The 24463-nt window shown below is 46.7% G+C and overlaps 1 protein-coding gene across 5 annotated transcripts in view; it reads right to left on the bottom strand.

Annotated features, from left to right (window-relative positions):
• The window catches only part of LOC139534497 (dedicator of cytokinesis protein 11-like), a 107013-nt gene that overhangs the window by 45965 nt on the left and 36585 nt on the right, over window positions 1-24463 (bottom strand). For 3 of the 5 annotated variants that reach the window (XM_071333677.1, XM_071333673.1, XM_071333674.1), the window contains exons 10-33: window positions 24246-24329; window positions 23619-23759; window positions 22660-22926; window positions 19487-19609; window positions 18912-18994; window positions 18588-18710; window positions 18001-18077; window positions 17677-17861; window positions 16681-16746; window positions 14714-14806; window positions 13803-13926; window positions 13593-13714; window positions 13343-13426; window positions 13159-13248; window positions 12904-13025; window positions 12698-12767; window positions 12344-12469; window positions 11093-11164; window positions 10236-10382; window positions 9712-9795; window positions 9299-9410; window positions 8457-8495; window positions 3905-4086; window positions 187-300 (exon numbers count right to left, since the gene is read on the bottom strand). In XM_071333677.1, the coding sequence (XP_071189778.1) occupies window positions 187-300; window positions 3905-4086; window positions 8457-8495; window positions 9299-9410; window positions 9712-9795; window positions 10236-10382; window positions 11093-11164; window positions 12344-12469; window positions 12698-12767; window positions 12904-13025; window positions 13159-13248; window positions 13343-13426; window positions 13593-13714; window positions 13803-13926; window positions 14714-14806; window positions 16681-16746; window positions 17677-17861; window positions 18001-18077; window positions 18588-18710; window positions 18912-18994; window positions 19487-19609; window positions 22660-22926; window positions 23619-23759; window positions 24246-24329 (2730 nt within the window). The remainder of the gene's footprint in view (window positions 1-186; window positions 301-3904; window positions 4087-8456; window positions 8496-9298; window positions 9411-9711; window positions 9796-10235; window positions 10383-11092; window positions 11165-12343; window positions 12470-12697; window positions 12768-12903; window positions 13026-13158; window positions 13249-13342; window positions 13427-13592; window positions 13715-13802; window positions 13927-14713; window positions 14807-16680; window positions 16747-17676; window positions 17862-18000; window positions 18078-18587; window positions 18711-18911; window positions 18995-19486; window positions 19610-22659; window positions 22927-23618; window positions 23760-24245; window positions 24330-24463) is intronic. The other 2 variants (XM_071333675.1, XM_071333676.1) reach the window with 1 other exon arrangement.

The raw sequence follows: 24463 nt of genomic DNA, 5'->3' as shown, positions 1-24463 counted from the left end.
GAGCACAGGACAATAACATGGGTAGGGGTCCATTCTATTTCAATTCAGTCAAATCAGGAAATAAACTTCAATTTCAATTCATAATTTTCATCCAAACTCAAAAACGCCAATATATGACTGATATATCATGAGACCAGATATATTAAACCAGGACCTCCGGGGGTGGAAGGTAGGTGGGGGACTCACGGTGAAGCCCAGGCCAGGGCTGGAGGTGTGATGCTGGGCAGACAGCTGTTTGAGGTTCTGGTAGAGCAGCTCCAGCAGTGGCAGGTACAGTAGACAGATACGGGCCTGCTGATTCTGACATACAGGGGGGGGGGGGGGGGGGGCACACAAGTTCATGTCTTTTTCCAACAATCTTTATTGTTGTACCATTTGCATACACAGTGTGTTGTTAGCACGCGGACAGGATCTCTGTGGTCTATGGAACAGTGACCCATAACAAACAGTACACCACTACTGTGTGAGACTGTCACGATCTGTGTCAACCAAAACAACTATTATCTACTGTATCATTAGAGAGAGGCTTTCTATCAATACAATGCTGCGCTGCCGGCGACTATTTGGATCCTACAGTGTGGATTTGCATAACCGATTTCTTCTTATCTTGGGTCTGTGGAAACAGTGAACACTCCTTGCTCTTGTTAACTAGTCTAGTTATTCATTTACTATCCTCTATTTTCCAAAACAGCAACAGCGACTCGGACAGTTTCCCCCGCTGCTGTATGAACACGGTTCATTTCCCTTTATAAACCTATATTAAAAAGTACAGATGTAGGATCTTCATTTGATCACCCGGTTGCAGGAGAACTTTGCTGCAATCCAGGAAATGTTTAACTTGTCGTGTATTTGAGGTTAAAAAAGGCTTCTGAATTTTTTTCTCTCTCTCCCCCTCACCTTTTTGCTTTACTATTAAATATCCCTTTAGAAACAGCCTTTCATTGTGTTACAGGGTGATGTTTCTTTACCTATAATGAGCTCTCTCTGTCACTCACTCACTCACTCACTCACTCACTCACTCACTCACTCACTCACTCACGACTGTTTCTCTCACCTTGTACTGGTGTAGCAGTCTGACTGTCTCCCCATCCTCACATTGTACTGGTGTAGCAGTCTGTCTGTCTCCCCCCTCCTCACTTTGTACTGGTGTAGCAGTCTGTCTGTCTCCCCCCTCCTCACATTGTACTGGTGTAGCAGTCTGACTGTCTCCCCATCCTCACATTGTACTGGTGTAGCAGTCTGTCTGTCTCCCCCCTCCTCATGTTGTACTGGTGTAGCAGTCTGACTGTCTCCCCCCTCCTCACTTTGTACTGGTGTAGCAGTCTGTCTGTCTCCCCCCTCCTCACTTTGTACTGGTGTAGCAGTCTGTCTGTCTCCCCCCTCCTCACTTTGTACTGGTGTAGCAGTCTGACTGTCTCCCCCCTCCTCACGTTGTACTGGTGTAGCAGTCTGTCTGTCTCCCCCCTCCTCACATTGTACTGGTGTAGCAGTCTGTCTGTCTCCCCCCTCCTCACTTTGTACTGGTGTAGCAGACTGTCTGTCTCCCCCCTCCTCACATTGTACTGGTGTAGCAGTCTGACTGTCTCCCCCCTCCTCACCTTGTACTGGTGTAGCAGTCTGTCTGTCTCCCCCCTCCTCACATTGTACTGGTGTAGCAGTCTGTCTGTCTCCCCCCTCCTCATGTTGTACTGGTGTAGCAGTCTGTCTGTCTCCCCCCTCCTCACCTTGTACTGGTGTAGCAGTCCGACTGTCTCCCCCCTCCTCACCTTGTACTGGTGTAGCAGTCTGTCTGTCTCCCCCCTCCTCACCTTGTACTGGTGTAGCAGTCTGACTGTCTCCCCCCTCCTCATGTTGTACTGGTGTAGCAGTCTGTCTGTCTCCCCCCTCCTCACCTTGTACTGGTGTAGCAGTCTGTCTGTCTCCCCCCTCCTCACGTTGTACTGGTGTAGCAGTCTGTCTGTCTCCCCCCTCCTCACATTGTACTGGTGTAGCAGTCTGACTGTCTCCCCCCTCCTCACCTTGTACTGGTGTAGCAGTCTGACTGTCTCCCCCCTCCTCACCTTGTACTGGTGTAGCAGTCTGTCTGTCTCCCCCCTCCTCACCTTGTACTGGTGTAGCAGTCTGTCTGTCTCCCCCCTCCTCACCTTGTACTGGTGTAGCAGTCTGTCTGTCTCCCCCCTCCTCACATTGTACTGGTGTAGCAGTCTGACTGTCTCCCCCCTCCTCACCTTGTACTGGTGTAGCAGTCTGACTGTCTCCCCATCCTCACATTGTACTGGTGTAGCAGTCTGTCTGTCTCCCCCCTCCTCACTTTGTACTGGTGTAGCAGTCTGTCTGTCTCCCCCCTCCTCACGTTGTACTGGTGTAGCAGTCTGTCTGTCTCCCCCCTCCTCACGTTGTACTGGTGTAGCAGTCTGCCTGTCTCCCCCCTCCTCACCTTGTACTGGTGTAGCAGTCTGTCTGTCTCCCCCCTCCTCACCTTGTACTGGTGTAGCAGCCTGTCTGTCTCCCCCCTCCTCACCTTGTACTGGTGTAGCAGTCTGTCTGTCCCCCCCCTCCTCACCTTGTACTGGTGTAGCAGTCTGTCTGTCTCCCCCCTCCTCACCTTGTACTGGTGTAGCAGTCTGTCTGTCTCCCCCCTCCTCACCTTGTACTGGTGTAGCAGTCTGTCTGTCTCCCCCCTCCTCACATTGTACTGGTGTAGCAGTCTGACTGTCTCCCCCCTCCTCACCTTGTACTGGTGTAGCAGTCTGACTGTCTCCCCATCCTCACATTGTACTGGTGTAGCAGTCTGTCTGTCTCCCCCCTCCTCACTTTGTACTGGTGTAGCAGTCTGTCTGTCTCCCCCCTCCTCACGTTGTACTGGTGTAGCAGTCTGTCTGTCTCCCCCCTCCTCACGTTGTACTGGTGTAGCAGTCTGACTGTCTCCCCCCTCCTCACCTTGTACTGGTGTAGCAGTCTGTCTGTCTCCCCCCTCCTCACCTTGTACTGGTGTAGCAGCCTGTCTGTCTCCCCCCTCCTCACCTTGTACTGGTGTAGCAGTCTGTCTGTCTCCCCCCTCCTCACCTTGTACTGGTGTAGCAGTCTGTCTGTCTCCCCCCTCCTCACCTTGTACTGGTGTAGCAGTCTGTCTGTCTCCCCCCTCCTCACCTTGTACTGGTGTAGCAGTCTGTCTGTCTCCCCCCTCCTCACCTTGTACTGGTGTAGCAGTCTGACTGTCTCCCCCCTCCTCATGTTGTACTGGTGTAGCAGTCTGTCTGTCTCCCCCCTCCTCACCTTGTACTGGTGTAGCAGTCTGTCTGTCTCCCCCCTCCTCACATTGTACTGGTGTAGCAGTCTGTCTGTCTCCCCCCTCCTCACCTTGTACTGGTGTAGCAGTCTGTCTGTCTCCCCCCTCCTCACCTTGTAATGGTGTAGCAGTCTGTCTGTCTCCCCCCTCCTCACCTTGTACTGGTGTAGCAGTCTGACTGTCTCCCCCCTCCTCACATTGTACTAGTGTAGCAGTCTGTCTGTCTCCCCCCTCCTCACATTGTACTGGTGTAGCAGTCTGTCTGTCTCCCCCCTCCTCACCTTGTACTGGTGTAGCAGTCTGACTGTCTCCCCCCTCCTCACCTTGTACTGGTGTAGCAGTCTGTCTGTCTCCCCCATCCTCACCTTGTACTGGTGTAGCAGTCTGTCTGTCTCCCCTCTCCTCACGTTGTACTGGTGTAGCAGTCTGACTGTCTCCCCCCTCCTCATGTTGTACTGGTGTAGCAGTCTGTCTGTCTGTCTCCCCCTCCTCACATTGTACTGGTGTAGCAGTCTGTCTGTCTCTCCTCCTCATATTGTATTGGTGTAGTGGTCTGTCTGTCTCTCCTCCTCATATTCTATTGGTGTACTGGTCTGTCTGTCCCCTCCTCCTCACCTTGTACTGGGTGTAACGGTCGTCCATGGCGTGTTTGATGAGCAGGTTCTTCAGGACGGCCACGGCCAGCTGTCTGACCTCTGGTGACCCCTGCAGGGCCTCGGCCACCTCCCTCAGCAGCAGACCAACCAGGAAGTGGTTCTTACAGTAATCCTCCGTCAGCGCAGACTCCAGGCTCTGATCTGGGGTCATAGGTCAACATGGTTAGGTCATGCCCTAAATCACACCCTACCCTATTCCCTGGACAAAAGCAGTGCACTATATAGTGAATAGGGCGCTCCGGTGAAAAGAAGGGCACTACATAGGAAACACATACGGGTACTAGCAGCAGGTGCAGACTACCCTGCTGTAATATAAAGGGGTGCATCTTTGACTTCAATCTGACTGGTAGCATTCAAGTGACATGGTAGATATCCTGTTGTTTCACTCATGGAACGATGTGTCTGACAAATTCCAGGGAGGAATGCGACAACATCACATGTTGAACACATTGACTCAGCAACCTTTTTCTCCAATGCAAAACACCACCACCTCCAATGAGGGAAATGAGAGAAACACCACCACCTCTAATGAGGGAAATCAGACAAACACCACCACCTCTAATGAAGGAAATGAGAGAAACACCACCACCTCTAATGAGGGAAATCAGACAAACACCACCACCTGAAATTAAGGAAATGAGAGAAACACCACCACCTCTAATGAAGGAAATGAGAGAAACACCACCACCTCTAATGAAGGAAATGAGAGAAACACCACCACCTCTAATGAGGGAAATGAGAGAAACACCACCACCTCTAATGAGGGAAATGAGAGAAACACCACCACCTGAAATGAGGGAAATGAGAGAAACACCACCACCTCTAATGAGGGAAATCAGACAAACACCACCACCTCCAATGAGGGAAATGAGAGAAACACCACCACCTCTAATGAGGGAAATCAGACAAACACCACCACCTCTAATGAGGGAAATAAAAGAAACACCACCACCTCCAATGAGGGAAATGAGGGAAACACCACCACCTCTAATGAGGGAAATGAGAGAAACACCACCACCTCTAATGAGGGAAATCAGACAAACACCACCACCTCTAATGAGGGAAATCAGACAAACACCACCACCTCTAATGAGGGAAATGAGAGAAACACCACCACCTCTAATGAGGGAAATCAGACAAACACCACCACCTCTAATGAGGGAAATCAGACAAACACCACCACCTCTAATGAGGGAAATGAGAGAAACACCACCACCTCTAATGAGGGAAATCAGACAAACACCACCACCTCTAATGAGGGAAATCAGACAAACACCACCACCTCTAATGAGGGAATTGAGAGAAACACCACCACCTCCAATGAGGGAAATCAGACAAACACCACCACCTCTAATGAGGGAAATGAGAGAAACACCACCACCTCTAATGAAGGAAATTAGAGAAACACCACCACCTCTAATGAGGGAAATGAGAGAAACACCACCACCTGAAATGAGGGAAATGACAGAAACACCACCACCTCTAATGAGGGAAATCAGACAAAAACCACCACCTCCAATGAAGGAAATGTGAGAAACACCACCACCAATGAGGGAAATGAGAGAAACACCACCACTTCTAATGAGGGAAATGAGAGAAACACCACCACCTGAAATGAGGGAAATGAGAGAAACACCACCACCTCCAATGAGGGAAATCAGACAAAAACCACCACCTCTAATGAAGGAAATGAGAGAAACACCACCACCTGAAATGAGGGAAATCAGACAAAAACCACCACCTCTAATGAGGGAAATGAGCCAAACACCACCACCTCTAATGAAGGAAATGAGAGAAACACCACCACTTCTAATGAGGGAAATGAGAGAAACACCACCACCAATGAGGGAAATGAGAGAAACACCACCACCTCTAATGAGGGAAATTAGAGAAACACCACCACCTGAAATGAGGGAAATGAGAGAAACACCACCACCAATGAGGGAAATCAGACAAACACCACCACCTCTAATGAAGGAATTGAGGGAAACACCACCACCTCCAATGAGGGAAATGAGAGAAACACCACCACCTCCAATGAGGGAAATCAGACAAACACCACCACCTCTAATGAAGGAATTGAGAGAAACACCACCACCAATGAGGGAAATGAGAGAAACACCACCACCTCTAATGAGGGAAATCAGACAAACACCACCACCTCTAATGAAGGAATTGAGAGAAACACCACCACCTCCAATGAGGGAAATCAGACAAACACCACCACCTCTAATGAAGGAATTGAGAGAAACACCACCACCAATGAGGGAAATGAGAGAAACACCACCACCTCTAATGAGGGAAATCAGAGAAAAACCTGTGAGAGCATGAACCCCAAAGAAATAAACCACGAGGCAGAGCAGCTTCAAAGCATCTTGGCATAGATTCTACAAGTGTCTGGAACTCTATTGGAGGGATGCAACACCATTCTTCCAAGAGAAATTCCATCATTTTGTGCTTTGTTGATGGTGTTGGAAAACGCTGTCTCAGGCGCAGCTCCAGAATCTCCCATGAGTGTTCAGTTGGGTTGAGATCTGGTGACTGAGACGGCCATGCCATTTGGTTTACATCGTTTTCATGCTCATCAAACCATTGAGTGACCACTCGTGCCCTGTGGAGAGGGGCATTGTCATCCTATAGGGGCATTGTCATCCTATAGGGGCATAGCCGAGGTAGCCAAAATAATGGCCTGCCCAGCATTTTTATACATGACCCTGAGCATGATGGGATGCTAATTGCTTGATAAACTCAGGAACCACACCTGTGTGGAAGCACCTGCTTTTAATATACTTTGTATTCCTCATTTACTTAAGTGTTTCCATTATTTTGGTAGTTACCTGTGTATATCAAATGTAAAAATGTATATAACATGTTTAGAGATGTAGGCTATATGTGTGGGTTTAGGCCAAAGACATCTCTCCACTACAGTAAAATATAAGGTGTGAGTGTTATTGATTAAATATTGTGTGTTTAAGAAATGTGTTTAAATAATCCCACACAGGTTGTTTTCTGATTTCCCCTCAGTTTCTCTCTGAACTGTTAATGGTGCTTTACTACAGTCAGACAGGACTAACAAGACTAGAGATTTGGAATGATAGACAGAGAGAGACAGAGACAGAGACAGAGAGAGAGAAAGAGAGAGAGAGAGAGAGAGAAGGCAGATATAGAGAGAAGTGAAGGCAGAGAGAGAGAGAGAGAGAGAGAGAGAGAGAGAGAGAGAGAGAGAGAGAGAGAGAGAGAGAGAGAGAGAGAGAGAGAGAGAGAGAGAGAGAGAGAGAGAGAGAGAGAAGGCAGATATAGAGAGAAGTGAAGGCAGAGAGAGAGAGAGAGAGAGAGAGAGAGAGAGAGAGAGAGAGAGAGAGAGAGAGAGAGAGAGAGAGAGAGAGAGAGAGAGAGAGAGAGAGAGAGAGAGAGAGAGAGGAGAATGCAGAGAGAGAGAAAGAAAGAGAGCGAGAGAGAGAGCGAGAGAGACAGAGAGAGAGAGAGAGGGAGAGGAGAAGGCAGAGAGAGGGCAGAGATAGAGAGAAGTGAAGGCAGAGAGAGAGAGAGAGAGAGAGAGAGGAGAATGCAGAGAGAGAAGGCAGAGAGAGAGAGAGAGAAGTGAAGGCAGAGAGAGTGAGAGAAAGAAAGAGAGAGAGAGAAGAAGGCAGAGAGGGAGAAGTGAAGGCAGAGAGAGTGAGAGAAAGAAAGAGAGACAGGAGAGGAAAAGGCAGAGAGAGAAGGCAGAGAGAGAGAGAAGTGAAGGCAGAGAGAGTGAGAGAAAGAAAGAGAGAGAGAGAAGAAGGCAGAGAGGGAGAGGTGAAGGCAGAGAGAGTGAGAGAAAGAAAGAGAGTGAGAGAAAGAAAGAGAGAGAGAAGGCAGAGAGAGAAGGCAGAGATAGAGAGAAGTGAATGCAGAGAGAGTGAGAGAAAGAGAGAGATAGAGAGAGGAGGCAGAGAGAGAAGTGAAGGCAGAGAGTGAGAGAAGTGAAGAGAGAGAGAGAGTGAGAGAAAGTGAAAGTAGAGAGAGTGAGAAAGAAAGAGAGAGAGAGGGAGAGAGAGAGAGGAGAGAAAAAGGCAGAGAGAGAGAGAAGTCAAGGCAGAGAGTGAGAGAAAGAAAAAGAGAAAGAAGTGAAGGCAGAGAGAGAGGAGAAGGCAGAGAGAGAAGGCAGAGAGAGAGAGAGAAGTGAAGGCAGAGAGAGTGAGAAAGAATGCAGTAGTCCCACAGGCAGAGGCAGCATGAAAGACTCTCCCCTCGTCTTTCAAGTCTGAAATCATCAATCAAAACATTCAAGAGAAGAAAATTTATTTGATTTCCACGATCCAAGCCAGCAAGAAGTGTGACAAACTCCAGGCCACTACAAAGCATTGGCCAAAGCAGGTGTTATGGAGGATGTTAGCAATCATGAAGAGTGAATTAATGAGTGTCCTGGATAGACGGGGCTAGCAGAAATGGGTTGGTTAGTGGCGTGCGGTGTCAGTTGGCGTTCAAACTGCAAACGTGTCGGTTGATGTTGTGGAGGCATCACCTACCTACTGCGCCAAAAATCTCCGTCGCGTATGAAATAAAATCTAACGACCACAAGCAAAACAAAACAAAAGGGAGGAGAAAAATTAGGAAATTAAATGAACATACCATGCATTAGTATTATCAGAACACACTATGGCTGTGGTGGGGTGAAAAACAGTCATAGAATTCCTTTTACAACCCTCCTTTTGCTGTACTCCGCATGGTCTGCTCTGTAATAGACTTGTGTGTGAACTGGTGAGTGGGCCAAACCAATGAGGCAGATTAGTGGCGGGGGGGGGGTTGTGGTTTGTAGGTGAGGGTGATGTAACAGATCATAGGAGCACAGCTTTGGTCTTCGTAGTGTATACTGGTTTTTGCAATACAGTTACAATAATTGATACATTAAAGGGAAAGTTCACCACTTTTCAAACTCGTACCGGTACCCCCTGTATATATAGCCATGCTATTGTTATTTTACCGCTGCTCTTTAATTATTTGTTACTTTTATTTCTCATTTTTTACTTATCCATTTATTATTTATTATTTTTTTACTTAACAGGTATTTCTCTTAAAACGGCATTGTTGGTTAAGGGCTTGTAAGTAAGTATTTCACTGTAAGGTCTACACCTGTTGTATTCGGCACATGTGACAAATAACATTTCAATTGATATTGAGGATGAATATTAGGTTGAAAAGTGGTGAAATGTCCCTTTAATTAAGTGACCAGGACAAAGGAAAACCAGCAGCAATGCAGAACAGGAAGGCCTAATTTGTGCCTCCCAGGATTACGTGTGTGGCAGTGGCAGGGATCAAATGCAGGTAGGGAGTTGACCGGACAGAGGCGCATGGCGAGAGAGCAGCTTACCCTGAACTCTCTGCAGCTTGGTGCGTCCAAAAGCCATGGGCAGGTTAAGCGGGATGTAGTGCTCGTGGTTACACACCGTCATGAGGAAGTCAAACTTCATCTCGGTCAAGACCTGTCGGTCAACAAACAACTCCAGCGTTACAAAACAAGATTAAACAAACAAGATACTATTTTTTCATCCTGAAAATAAAAAAAGATTAGAGGATTTCCATCAACATTTCCATAAAATGTTATGTTGATTTTAATCAGTTAGTCAAATATGCTGAAGCATATATTTGACTACCAGTGCCACACACAACACATGTACTGTCAATAGAGGCCTGTATACAGGGATGTGTTGTTGTTCCACTGTTGCAATAAGAATACATAATCAGACATGGTAGAGAAGAGGGGTTGTTGCTATTGTCCAGTACCTTGGGGTCTTTAAGGGTGAAGCCACACATGTAGTCGTTGACCAGGCTGAAGCCAAAGCCTCTGTTCATGAAGGTGAGACAGCGCTGTGGAAGGGGGCCACAGATTAGGAGGACTAACCAAGACCAGGACTAACCAACTAAGCACACCAAGACCATCTTTCATATACAGTGCTTGACTTGCAGTACACGGAGTTCACCACACATTACCGTTGCTATCGGAAGGGAGTTTGGTGTTCGACCTGGACCTTCAATATCAACCACAGCAGGCCGCTGAGGGGAGGACGGCTCATAATAACGGCTGGAGCGGAGCGAACAAAATGGCATCGAACACATGTGGAAACCATGTGTTTGATGTATTTGACACCATTCCACTGATTCCGCTCCAGCCATCACCAACCTCCTGCGATATTAACAGTTACACCCCCCCCCCCCCCCCCCCCCCGGAGCAGCGATAATGTATTTGGTATTATTTCTGTCCTGTGTGGTTCAGGTAATGTAATGCCTGTAGTGTATGGGGGCCTGACCTTGATGAAGCCAGCCAGGCTGAGGTTGACACAGCGGGCCTCCTCGGGAATCTCAACATGGCGGATGGTGATGTGAGGCATGATGGACAGTAGTAGGGACTGTAGGGCCTGGTGGAAACTGTCTGGAAACCTCTGGGCACGGGGCATCTGGTAAAACATATTCAGTTCAATGAGACCAAAGTAAACGACATATATATATCAATCTTATATTACCTAATAGGAAGTGTGCGCTTCTACTCATTGAGAAACAGGTTTCTTTCCCAATAGAAGGCTGGCTAAGAGGTTAAACTCTCTGAAATGTGCACAGCTTGTAACATCCTCAACTTTGCCAGAGAACGTTCTATCAATTGTATTATTACTGCGCTCTATTTCAGCAACCTTAGTTTATCTTAGAGGTGCTGCAGCAGAGGCCATAGTCTGGATGTTACTGGGACTGTTTAGAAACTGTTTGGCAAGATAAGAGTATGACTAGGAGCATCCCCATCACCAGCTCAACTAAAAGTTAAAAACTTTCCGGGGAAAAAAAAGGAGAACAGAAATACTTGTGTGGGAGTGGAGTGTCATTTCTGGGAACGTGTAAGTGTGGTGTGTGTGTGTGTGCGGTGCACAAGAGACACAAGCATGTCGAATGAGGAAGAATGTGTTGCCACATTTTCACGGTGAGGAAAGAGAGACTGAACTGAAACGCCCTGGCACTCGACAGAGAAATATTGGCATGTACAAGACAGAGAACTCTCGAATCTTCGTAACAACACACCTGAAGGAGTGCCAGTGAAAGCTGGCGTGTGCCTGCGTGTACACCGTACTTCATGTGGGACACAAGATAAACCCTTCATCAGAATAGAACATTTGCCAACCTTGATCCTGTTGCCCTCCTGCAGGTACTGGGCCATGGACTTGGCCATGGTCTCGAAGAAGAACCAGGAATACTAGAAAAGAGGATGAGAGACAGAGGACGTTGGAACTACTCCTCAATTGTGAAGCATTTAGAATGCGTCCCAATTCGACCACCATGTTCCCTACATAGTGCACTACTTTTGACCAGAGCCCTGGTCAAAACTAGTGCACTATAAATGGAACAGGGTGCCATTTGGGACGGACACTTACTAAGAGAGATCATATCAACAGTCTGACGAATGTCAAAACACCACTGGGCTCTGTAATATAGGCTTAGTGTCCAATAATCCAGGGTATAATGATAATAGATAGAAAACTGCATTTGAAAATGTCTGTGAAAACATTCTTAGTGGTGGTGACATAATAATGTTGAGAATTCTCTTTCAAAGAACAAGTGGCTGGTGCCACCTGCTGGTCAGTATGGGAATCGCAATTTTCTGATTGAGCATGCACGCTGGCTGGCTCGCACACACACACACACACACACACACACACACACACACACACACACACACACACACACACACACACACACACACACACACACACACACACACACACACACACACACACACACACACACACACACACACACACACACACACACACACACACACACGTTTTACTATCCTTATGGGGAACTAACATTTATTTCCATTCAAAATCCTATTTGTCCAAACCACTAACCTTAATTCTAAACCTAACCTTAACTCCTAACCCTAACTGCTAAGCTTATTATAGCCGTTGTCCTTGTGGGGACCTGGGAAATGTCCCCACAACGGAGGATTTTGGGGGATTTCCAAGTACCCACGCACGCCCACAAACGCACACACACACATATATGTTTTACTATCCTTATAGGGAACTAAAGTTTATTTCCATTCAAAATCCTATTTGCCCTAACCCCTAACCATAATCTTAAACCTAACCCTAATTGTAATCCTAACCCTTAACCTAACCTTGAAGCTTATAATAGCCGTTGTCCTTGTGGGGACCTGGGAAATATCCCCACGACGGAGAATATGGGGGGGATTTCCGGTAACACACACACACACACGCACCACACAAACACACACACACACACACACACACACACACACACACACACACACACACACACACACACACACACACACACACACACACACACACACACACACACACACACACACACACACACACACACACGGACCACACAAACAAACACACACCTTGAGCAGCTTGTTGCTGGTGTTGAAGTCCGCTGTCTGTTTGAGGATGGCTGTGACGGCGGTGGCCAGTACCTCATGAGTGGTCCCAGAGTTCCCAGACACTGGGCCGTTGTTCACAAACACGTACTTGGAACACAACACAAAGACAGCCGTTAATACACAACCTTTACATGATCACTTTTTCATGGTCTGAAAAATGGATCCAAGCTCAACATTATCCCCAAAAATAGTTACTTTCAACTGAAAATGCATCACCCATCTTAATAATCACAGCTAAGGCAAGGACCAGGCCTTGATCCTAGGCTTGACTCTGGTCACTAGTGACTGTCTTGTGTGTGATGCCTGGTGTTATACCTTGAGAAAAGAGCGCAGGTAGTTTTCCAGCCCCTCCTCGTGGCACCGGGAAACGATGTGTATAATCACACTGAAGGAATAGAACATTATCATTAGCATTGCAAATAATAAGTTGTAACTCACTTTCACAAACCATGACTATGTCTATGTCACTATGTCATGGGGTCAGACCATGATGACGTCACAGGGTCAGAGGTCAGACTCACCGGGTGGAGTTGACAGCGATTTCGGTGGCCTCTTTGGTTGCTGTGTTGAGGACCTCAAACAGCTGCATCAGCACAGTGGGGAGGAACTTAATGATGACCTTAGTCTCCATGGCATGCAGGCACTGAGAGAGCGAGAGGGAGGGAGGGAGATGGAGAAAGAGAGAAATGGAGCGAGGGAGGGGGGAGAAAAAGTCAGAGAGACAGCAATACAGAACGACGGTGTAAAATACTCCACAGCAGGCGTGTCTCTCTCACCTTCAGATACTTGATGAGTTCTGCTGGGTTGCCCTCTGAGGAGGACCTCATCAGCTGGCAGTGCTGGAAGAACTTGTGGAGGTGCAGATCCTACACAGGGAAACACAGGACACAGCTGTCTGATGGCGTGTTTGTCACAACAGCTTGGCCAAGTTGTTTCAATGTCGGCAGGTAGAAGACATACCTGGGGGTATATTGTTGACGCTACATTGGTCTTCGCTTTGAACAGTGGCTTGTTGTTTTCTACCCATTTTATATCGGGTGCTGACTGTAAGGGTGACAACACACGAATACAACAATGTGATTGTAGTACTCTTTCGCCAAATGTTTTAATGTTTTAAATCAGTGTCATCGCAGTCATTTGTCACTAGAACACAAGCAGGGGATAGCTCTTCCTTGACCCCAGGTGTTCTCCACTGAACAGAGGGTTGTACCTTCTTGGCATCCTGGGTCTTGTCATAGAGGTATCCTGGGGGCAGGGTGGCAGACACAGGCAGCTGTAGCTCTATGGACTGCATCCTGCCGTCCTTCAACAGGGGGGACCAGGAGTAGCCCACTGTTACAGAGGGAGGGATGAACAGGTAAGGTAATGGAGAAAGACACACACACACACACGCACACACACACACCGCCCCTAGCCTTACCCAGGGACTCCACTCCCTCTCTCTTCTTGGTGCTGGTCTTGGTACTGATCTCACAGCTGATGTGGTAGAAGGTAAAGAGGATGTGGTGTTTCTCATGGACATGGACCGGCAGCTCAATCTTTACCTGCACAGATCGATACACGATCAACATGGACGTTAGTGTTTTCAAAATTCTCATCTCACTTGACCCAAGATTTTAAACTAAAAAGTCCTTCTGGAAGTGCCATTAGAAATACCCCAGAACGAGTCACAAACCTATCATTCTAGATACAACGGTACATATTCCTCAATGTCAGAAATAGTACGACTAAGCCAAAGCAAAACGATTCATATCTTTACCACTAGGGGGCAGCAAGAGTGAGTAGTGGAATGTTCACCCTGCCTGCACGTGTGCTCTGTGTCAGAGGAAATGACACACGGCGAGCCTAGCCAATAACGTTTGCTTCCTTCATTAAACTAACTCCAACCTGGGGTCTAGTATGACTTGGTTATGTGTCACAACGAATAGTGTGGTCCTTTCCCTTAAAATCTTGTTGAAACAGGGCTCCCTGATAAAGGAACTCATTACCAAAGCAGCAGTCCAGAGAGATCAGAGCAGTGAAGGGGTCTTGGATGGTGTGTATGGGGTTCTAATCCTTATGCCATAGACCAGATGGCCCCCGTCCCAGTCAACGTCTCTGTGTCTGTGACAGTTTCCTGATCTCACCTCTCTCTCTCTCCCTCCCTCTGGTGGGTATCAGACCAGCCCAGTGTGAGCCAGCTGGGCTAGATTATAGGATTAACGAAGCCCTAATGACTGGACTTTGGCCACTGAGGGCTTCAACAGTAACAGTAACAATCGCAGGGAGTAATTGATGTGGCATAGCAAATCAGGGAAAAGGCCAGGTTTATTACGCAAATTGTTCTCTGACCTCGTTGTAAAACTCAGGGCTCTGGTTGTGGTGGAGGACGGCCGCACAGGCACTGGTGGTGAAGAGTGTCTCTCCTGGCTTTCCGTAGATACACTGAAACACACACACACATTATTATTAATCTACTGCTCATCTGCTGATGTTGCATGGGCATGTCAGTGAGTAAGACGACAGCGATCTGTGGGCAATGCGAAATAATTAGACTGAAAGGCTGTTAAAGAACTGTACAATCACACCTCAAATACTTGCAACACAAGCAAACCACGGCCACGAACGACGGGGAAAACGAGCTTGTTCACCATTGTAAGTTAGTTAGAGGTGAGAATGTAGTATGTAGGAGGTGAGAGTTTAAACGGAACTAAACTAAGTGGAGACCCCAGGAGAGGGAAGGAGGAGGGGGCCGGCTGAGCTGCCCAAGCCCAGGCGTGTGATGTGGCCCTGCCCTAGATAGATCCTCTGACCCTGGGCTGGACGGGAAGGCCTTTTGTGGGGTAAGGTACTGTGGGTAAAACTCAATGCTAGTCCAGGCAGAGGTCTAGATAATTGATCCTGACAGGGCGGACACAGTGAGGAGGAGGAGAAGGGGGGGGGGGGGTAATTTAGTGCAGTAATTACAATGTTGATTCCTTGGGTCATTTTCTAATTGACCAAAGTATGAGAGTGTGAAGGAGGCCCTTAGAAAGGACAGAGCTCAAATGAGCAGCTTAGTCTGAAGGGGAATGTTTGATCATTCCTAATTATCAGTACTGTCTCAAAAGGAAACTGAGAGGACATGCCGAGTGGTGGTCCTTAGAAAGGACAGAGTGAGCAGAGCTCAAATGACCAGCCCGGTCTCAGAGATAGTTGGCCTCTTTCCAGTGGAGAATACGCTGTTTCAGATCATGTGATTACGGGTTGTGTACCAGCATGGAAAAAGCAGTGCCTTCAGAACCCTGTTCCCGCGGCGACAACATGCTGAAGTGTGGTCTGATGATTACACAGTGAGGGTGTAGGCCCGGTCCCTGGCTAGAAGGGCCGACTGGAATCTTCAGTCTTTTCTGCAGAATGGGCTGAGAGACATCTCTGTTCCTACATTTTAAGCATAGAAGTCCATGGAGCAAACTACAGTGCACCATCAATGAGGCAGACGCTCACTATTGGAGGACCAAAATGAATGAGCCTTTGGGCTTCAGTGTGTTCATCCTTGATGCAGTCGTTTTTGAATGCACTACATGTAATGTTGTCTCCACCTGAAGCGGTTTCTTTGTGTTTTTAATGATCAAATAAATATAGTAATGAATTCATACAGCTCCAGCAACCTACAGCACAGTGTGACATGGGTTATCGCTCCTTCTATTAGAGCCGGTGTAAAGTCCAGGAACTGTGCTAGTTGGTTTCCGCTGTGTGCTAAATGGAGAGGTGTGCTGTGACGTTGGCCCGACCCTGCTGTTTGTCAACACTTTATTATGCCCGAGAAAAGACTTTGTTCCTAGCCAGACTGTGTGATAAATAATCTCTCTCACTGGTTCTGTGGAAGCCTGTTTGAGTGCAGTGAACAGTGAGGGATTCTGTCTGGTGGGAAAAACTATTCCATGGTCGTCGAATGGAGGTTTCCACCCACAAATATTCGACGTGTGCGGATGTTCCTCAACAAGAGAGAGAAAGAGAGAGAGAGAGAGAGAGAGAGAGAGAGAGAGAGGGAAGGAAGGAAAAAGAGAGAGCGAGGGAGAAAGAGAGCGTGAGAGAGGGAGAAAGAGAGAAAGAGAGCGTGAAAGAGAGCGCGAGATAAAGAGATTGAGAGAGAAAGAAGGAGAGAGAGAGAGCTCTCATTATCTCCCCTTGCCAGCTGTAATAACTGGCTAAGCTTCTGTAAGAGGCCTTTTCTCTCCTCCGCGACTCCACTGTAGTTTAACTTGAACTTTGTCAACTCCTGGGGATACCAGTCATTTTCAGTAGATCAGACGTTACAGTATCATCCAAACGCTCACCTTTAGAGGGGCCGCACCTTCTTCGTCAGAGTCTCTGAACTGTACACACACCGCTACGTTTCTTGCCTGGAAGGATAAAAGACAGTCAATACAATAACTCAACCCAGTAAGGACGACAGTCGGCGAGTGATAATGTGAACTGTAAACCCAATCACCCACTGAACTCAATGTGTACTGAACAAAAAATATAAACGCAACAATTTCAACAGTTTTATTGAGTTACAATTCATATAAGGAAATTAGTCAATTGAAATAAATAAATTAGGACCTGATCTATTGATTTCACATGACTGTGCAGGGGCGCAGCCATGGGTGGGCCTGGGAGGGCATAGGCCCCCCTACTTGGGAGCCAGGCCCAGCCAATCAGAATAATTTTTTCCCCCACAAAAAGGCTTTATTACAGACAGAAATACTCCTCAGTTTCATCAGCTGTCCTGGTGGCTGGTCTCAGACAATCCCGCAGGTGAAGAAGCTGGATGTGGAGTTCCTGGGATGGCGTGGCTACACGTGGTCTGTAGTTGTGAGGCCGGTTGGACATAATGCCAAATTCTTTAAAATGACGTTGGAGGCGGCTTATGGTAGAGAAATTAACATAAAATTCTCTGGCAAAATCTCTGGTCAGCATGCCAATTGTACGCTCCCGCAAAACTTGAGACATCTGTGGCATTGTTTTATGTGACAAAACTGCACATTTTAGAGTGGCATTTGATTGCCCCCAGCACAAGGTGCACCTGTGTAATGATAATGCTGTTTAATCAGCTTCTTGATATGCCACACCTGTGTCAGGTGGAATGGATTATCTTGGCAAAGGAGAAATGCTCACTAACAGGGACGTAAACACATTTGCGCACAACGTTTGAGAGAAATTCGTTTTTTGTGTGTGTATGGAACATTTCTGGGGCCTTTAAGTCAGCTCGTGAAACATGGAACCGACCCTTTACATGTTGCGTTGTTGTTGTTATTTGCACACATATCTCCCTCCCACCTTTCACCCACCTTTGCGAAGGTCTTCTGGTTGTCGTATTTCAGCTGCAGGGGATAGACATACAGGTGGTTCTTGTAGACAGTGAAGGGGTAGTTGTACTTGGCCTCCTCAGGGAGAAACTCCTCCATCTCCACTGAGACCCTCTCACACTTCTCCTCAAAGGGCTTGACTGGGATGTACGACGAGGTCACCGTGTCTGAGGGAAAACAGTGGAGGACGTCAGTGGCACTGTCAACCAATGAAATGGGTTATATGGCACGATTGTCAGTCAAACGTTCAATATTATTCAGTCAAATGTAAACAGCGGACTAGGGAAAATAGGGGAAACTACCCACTTGAGAAGTCCGGAGGCACACACTCGATGGTGACATTCAGCTGTCCAGGGATGGTCTGCAGCTTGCTCTTCTCTGGCCTGTAGGGGTGAAAGTGTTTGAAACAGTCATAACACTATAAGTATCTACACCTGCAGTGCCAACAGACACTAGGACACCGACTAACATGTCCGTAGTACAACTAGCACACCAAACCACCTATACTGTACACTCTTAGAAAAAAGGGTTCCAAAAGGGTTCTTCGGCTGTCCCCATAGGAGAACCCTTTTTGACTACAGGTAGACACACACACACACACACACACACACACACACACACACACACACACACACACACACACACACACACACACACACACACACACACACACACACACACACACACACACACACACCCTTTTGGGTTTCATGTAGAAACCTCTGTAGAAAAGGTTCTATGTGGAACCCAAATCGGTTCTACCTGCAACCAAAACAGGTTATTCAAAAGGTTCTCCTATGGGGACAGCTGAATAACCCTTTAAGGTTCTAGATAGCACCTTTTTTTCTAAGAGTGTACAGTCACAACCATCACATGTCTTATTTATGACTCACTTCCTGATATCAGCCAGCATCTTGATGAGGTCATCGGTGGAGATCTTGCTGCTGTCCTGGCGATACAGAGGCGAGAACTTCCCGTCCATGTCCAGACTGCCCTGGGCATCTTTAAACACTTGCCTGGGACAACAGAGACAGGATCATGTTCACGTGTAAGGAGGATGTACATTGTAAAATGCAGGTGAATATTCAAATGAAGACACCTGAGGTCGCAAATAAATCATCACCGCACTGCCTGAGGCCCAGTAAACATTATTTCCCAAATAGTCAGTGAATTATTCCACAGTTTTCCATTTGATGTGTATGAGAGCTGTGTCTTACTTGGCAGCCCAGGCGAAGGGCATCCTGTACTGTCCCAGGCGCTGACACGTCTGCTTGGCAGCCTTCAGCACCTTCTGGGCTGTCTGGAGGGGAACACACACATGTAGAATGAGTCTGATGTAACAGTAACAGGTTACTGAAAAGGTAATAACGTGATTTATAACAGCGGCAAAGCTACTCAAACAATCATGATGGAAACAAGAACAAAATAGGCAAAACATGGGAGGCAATTCAGTTTAAAACAAGTTAAACAAGACACTTTAACATGACATAATACACACAACCCAGGCACACTCTACTAAAACGTTTAAACAGTGGTTTTGGGGGGTTATGCATGTCCTGTGTCTGACACATGATCTATTAATAGCAATAGAAGTAACTAAGATGAGAGAGAGAGCAGTGGTGGTAGAAGACCTTGTTGATGTCTGAAGGGAGACGCACGCACTTACGCGCACACACACACACACACACACACACACACACACACACACACACACACACACACACACACACACACACACACACACACACACACACACACACACACACACACACACACACACACACACACACACCTTGTTGATGTCTGAAGTCTTGATGTAGGGCTCAGCACAGTGTGTAATGCCGTTCTGTAGGACCTTCTCCACTCTGGCCACCAGGAAAATATCAGCATGGGGGTTGGTCACCGAGAAGATACCCTGGAGGAGAGATGAGGAAGAGAGGAAAGGTGAAGTAGAAGAAAAATGGAGGGATGAGGAAGAATGATGGAGAAGACTGATGAAGGAAAAATGACTCTTTGAGACTGCTAGGCCTAATGACTGCTGCTTTTTAATTATTTGTTACTTTTATTTTTTTATGTATCTATTTTTTACTTAACACCTTTTTTCTTAAAACTTCATATGATTTTTCTGTTTGAAACTACCGTCAGGACTACAGTAGCTCGTAGTCATTGTATGAGGGAGAGTTTATCAACTGTCTCCTGGACGGGGCCTGCAGCTGGGAAGTGGTTGGCTGTCTGTTAGTGGCTGAAGCTATACAGGAAACCCAAAACAGAGTTGGAACTATTTTTGGGTCAGTGAGATGAAGCCAACCGTGGCTCTTACACAGAGCGTCACACACATGTACGTGTATGCACGCACGCACGCACAAACATACACATACACACATGCAAAAACATGTTCTTCCTGGGAGTGGCAGCAAAGTAAGAGTGGAGTTCGTGACACATTAGTAGACATTTGGAACACATTAAAAACACATCAGCTTTGACATAATCCGGACGACAAGTTGCATTATGTTGCTCTCGCAGGGGTCTAGCTAAAGATTCTGCTACCAGAAACAGATTTACATGGGAGATACCCATGTAAATCACAATATAAAGCTGGCACTGAGGGAGATGAAGGGGAGCCTGCTAGCGCCGGTGAGACACACCCTGACTTCCGTTGTGCAGTAGAAAGATGGACTACACCCAAACAGCACCTCAATTACACTGTGATCTGCTGGTGTCCAAGTCTATAATCAGACAGTAATCATAGAGGAAGGCCATGATCTATTTCTCTGTGCCTAGGTGGACATTGCTAGGTAATCTAGAAGAAAAAGAAACGCACACCTATTTAGGGGAGGTGCTGGCTAGCGGAGTAGAAAACTTAAAAATAAAGGAGAGCCGCACACTCTAGGAGCTCAGATGCAAAAATGTAATTACCAACGTTTCGACAGCCAAGCTGCCAAGCTAGACATTGCTAGGTTCACACAAGGCAAGAGCTTACTATTTTTTAAACCTTTATTTAAATAGGCAAGTCAGTTAAGAACTAATTCTTATTTACAATGACGGCCTACCAGGGAACAGTGGGTTAACTGCTTTGTTCAGGGGCAGAACGACAGATTTTTACCTTGCCAGCTCAGGGATTCGATCCAGCAACATTTCGGTTACTGGCCTAACGCTCAAACTAGGCTACCTGCCACCCCAAATCAAGTTCTGTTTTTTGTGTCAACGAGAGTGAGAATGACAAATGTCTTGATTGATTCTATTCTGTTTGATACTCTCTGTTTCCACTCTGTTCTTCATTCTGTTTCTGGGTCCAGATATTTTATTACACAGCATTTCCATTCCACCTCACAGGACTTTCTGCGTCCAGAGAGAGGGAGAGCTCCGTCATGTTTCCATGTTGTCTGGGGATGGGAGGTGCAGCACGGTAGGCAGTGGGAAATGGCGTTGTCTCCAACCGAACATTTTCTAAACCCTCCTCTTGTCCACAGAGAAAACATTTCTCTGTTTTAAAGTTTTGCCGTTGGGCGGCGAGAAAATGTTACAGTTTTAAAGCTAGTTTCCTGCAATTCTACACATTTTGCAATGAGGGTGAGAGCAAATGAGCAGTTTAAAAGCTAATTTCCTACAATTATACACATTTTGCAATGGGGCCGAGAGAAAATGTGCAGTTTTAAAGCTAATCATACACATTTTTCCATGGCGTTTGCCGTGTTCTTATGCTATCTGAGTGACTCAAGCATTATAACAAAATAAATGCGGCCCCATGTAATGCAATTTTTTAAATTTTAGATTCTCCCTGACCGTCTTATATTTTGGGGTGATTGTTAGTTCTCAAAGATGATCTTATTAAAAAATATATTTCTCCATTCACGTTTTCTACATACTTTATGTCTGGTTTAAGTCGTTTAAGTTCACACTGACCGGGCCATACGTCTAATGAAGTTGGCTACACTTCCAGGATTACAAGGTAGCTAGCTAATGACCTTAGAGGTTTCTCCGGACGATCTGATGTTGTAACGCCTCACTTTGATCTTAAAAGACATCACACCGGCTGCAGGAGTTAACACGGCACGCTACAGCTAGCACCCAAGAGAAACACACATCCTCATGCTGAAACTGGACTGTTCTTTTCAAGTCGACTGGCTTCAAACTGTTTAGCAAAACAGTGAGAGTCGGGCTACTAGAGCAACTTTGATATTGCAGTTAGCCTTTGAAACGGTAATACTAGCTATATACAATACATATAGATTAAAGTGAACATATTTCATAGCTGCTGTTCTTGTTTACCCAATTACTGTATAATGAGAAGTTAAGGTTAAGGAGATACACTTTGAAGCTTTGAGATATTCAACAGATTATTAACACGAAAATCCTCTGGTCAAAATCCTACAGCGTTGCATGGCAGTACTAGCTGTAACACTGGATGGTGGAGTTATGTTGTGTGTTTTACGAGCCTGAATCTCAACGTGCTTTGAATAAAGAGGGGAAATCAACTGTATCATTCGGACTATGTCCTGGTTCATAGTAGCGCCAGCAGAATCCCCCAGACACCAGAGGTAGTCCAGTGAAATCAGGAGTATCAGTCAACTGTTCTCTCACACACACACACGCTGCATTGTGGGTAAATGCATGGATGTGCAGTATTGTGGCACCGTATCGACTAGGGTGTAAGACGAGAGGACAGCCACTGTTGTGCAGCACCGCTGACGACAACGCCTTGCAATCCCCGACGGTTCGTGTGGGTCATCAAAAAAAAAATAGTATTTACAAACAAAACTCAAGCCATCTTTACATCCCTGTCCTAACCAACTGATCATCTTAAGTAATCATGTCAAATAAGGCAGAGACTTAGTTTGTAATCTGAGGATTCTGTGATGCATCATTTCTACAGATACACAAGCACGATTTAGTCTGCGTGTGTGTAAACACAACACAACACACAGAATATATTATATAGGTCAGTTAAGGTCACTATGGTCCTACCTGAGTGGGGTATTGCAGCAGAGACTCAGACACCCTTTGTAGAACGGGAAGACCATTCCCTATCCCTGCATCCCCGTTCACTCCTCCATTCACCCCTCCTCCTCCTCCTCCTCCTCCTCCCCCTCCCTCTGATGTAGGGGAGAGTGGAGAGGTGTCGGTCAGCATCTCTCGTACACAGGGAGGGTTGAGGTCCACGTGAAAGTCAGAAGAGATCTTACAGCTCTTAGACACGTCAAACAGGGCCAAGCTGATGAAGAACGGCTCCACCTGGATAACAGAGAGAAGAGAGAGCGTGCGTATGTGAGTGTTTACGAGGTACAAACAAAAGAGTGTGTGTGTGTGTGTATACGAGTGTATTTCCACTGTAGACATAAGCATATTAGCTTGAATGTTGGCGACCCCACTCCTTCCAGGAACCATAACGCCTATGTGAGTTTGAGTGCAACAACGTCACTCCATATAAATCTCGGCCAACCTCCCTTATTCCCCTCCCCAGACCCTATAAATGCTCTAGTGGGAATGTAGTTATTTATCACAGTGTTTAATGTCTACTATAATCCACTCTGAAGGAGGGAGAGAGGGAGGACTCAGTAGTGTGCTCTATACTGCTGGCTCATGCTAAAGAGGCTCTGCATTCGTCTCACACTCCAAACAGGAAGCTAACTTCCTTCATCGGGGAATCTGAATGTGGATAATGATTTAGGTCTCTATACAGCAATTTGGGCATCTATCTTGAGGTATTTCAAACGTGCAATATTTTAGGAAAAAACATAACTCCCAGAAATTCTAACCATAATTCTTTATACTTAAAAGATCAAAAAGTGATCTGAAAATAAGTTGAATATACAACATAAACACGAATTCTGATGTCGTTTTTGGATCTGTTGTGCCCTGTTGTACGTTACTCCTATATGACCTACGTTGGAGCAGGAGGATAGGGTGTGTGTGTGTGAGCTTACGTTGGTGAGGACCCCGTCCCCCCTCTCGTTGGCACAGCCCTGCAGGCTGAAGGTGAGGTCATGGCAGCTGACGGCGATGCGCCGGCCAAAACGCTCCTCAAACGGCTTCACATCAGGCTCTATACCCGAGAAGTCTAACCTCTGGAGCGAGGAGGGGTGAGAGGAGACGTGGGGGAGGGAGGAGGAGAGGAGGATGGGAAAGAGGTGGGAGGAAAGGAGGAGGTGGGAGGGATGGGTGATGTAAGGAGGGAGGGAAAAAGATGGAGGGAGAGGGGGAAAGGAGAGTGGAGGAGAGAGGTGGGAGAAGAAGGAGGGGAGAAAAGGGAGGAAGTAAGGAGGGAGGAGAGGGAGGTCAGGAAGAAAGATGAAGGAGAGAGGAGGGAACAGTGGTTAGCTTCTGGCATCCATCCCCATGGAAACATACAATATGCAAACACAGACATTCTCTAACTGAGAGGTTCACTCGATGCCAGTTGAGCCAGCAGGCCCTGGGACTGCCCAGACAGACAGGGTACATCATGCATCGATACACCTATACACTGCATACTACAAACCTGATCTAATAGACTTAAACAACATTAACAAACATATTGGGGATGAATAGAGTAAAACACAGACGGTTCTAACCTGTGTTTCAGGGTCCAGGGAGAAAAGCTTTTGTCTCCCCTCGTTCCTGTTCATTTTATTGAACTGGTCTGTTTCCCTGGCATACTGCAGAGGGAGAAAGGAGAAAAACAGACAAAGAACAGCCTCAGGTCACAGTGAGATCTCCATCCTCCCTCTCTCCTCTCACACCATCCAATCCATCCATCCATCTCCAGAGAGAGACAGTAGAGTTAACCAGG

Source organism: Salvelinus alpinus, chromosome 11 (genome assembly GCF_045679555.1).
Source record: "Salvelinus alpinus chromosome 11, SLU_Salpinus.1, whole genome shotgun sequence".
Lineage (NCBI taxonomy): Eukaryota > Metazoa > Chordata > Actinopteri > Salmoniformes > Salmonidae > Salvelinus > Salvelinus alpinus.
Note: the sequence above shows the minus strand (reverse complement) of the source record. Positions and strands in the feature narration are given on the sequence as shown.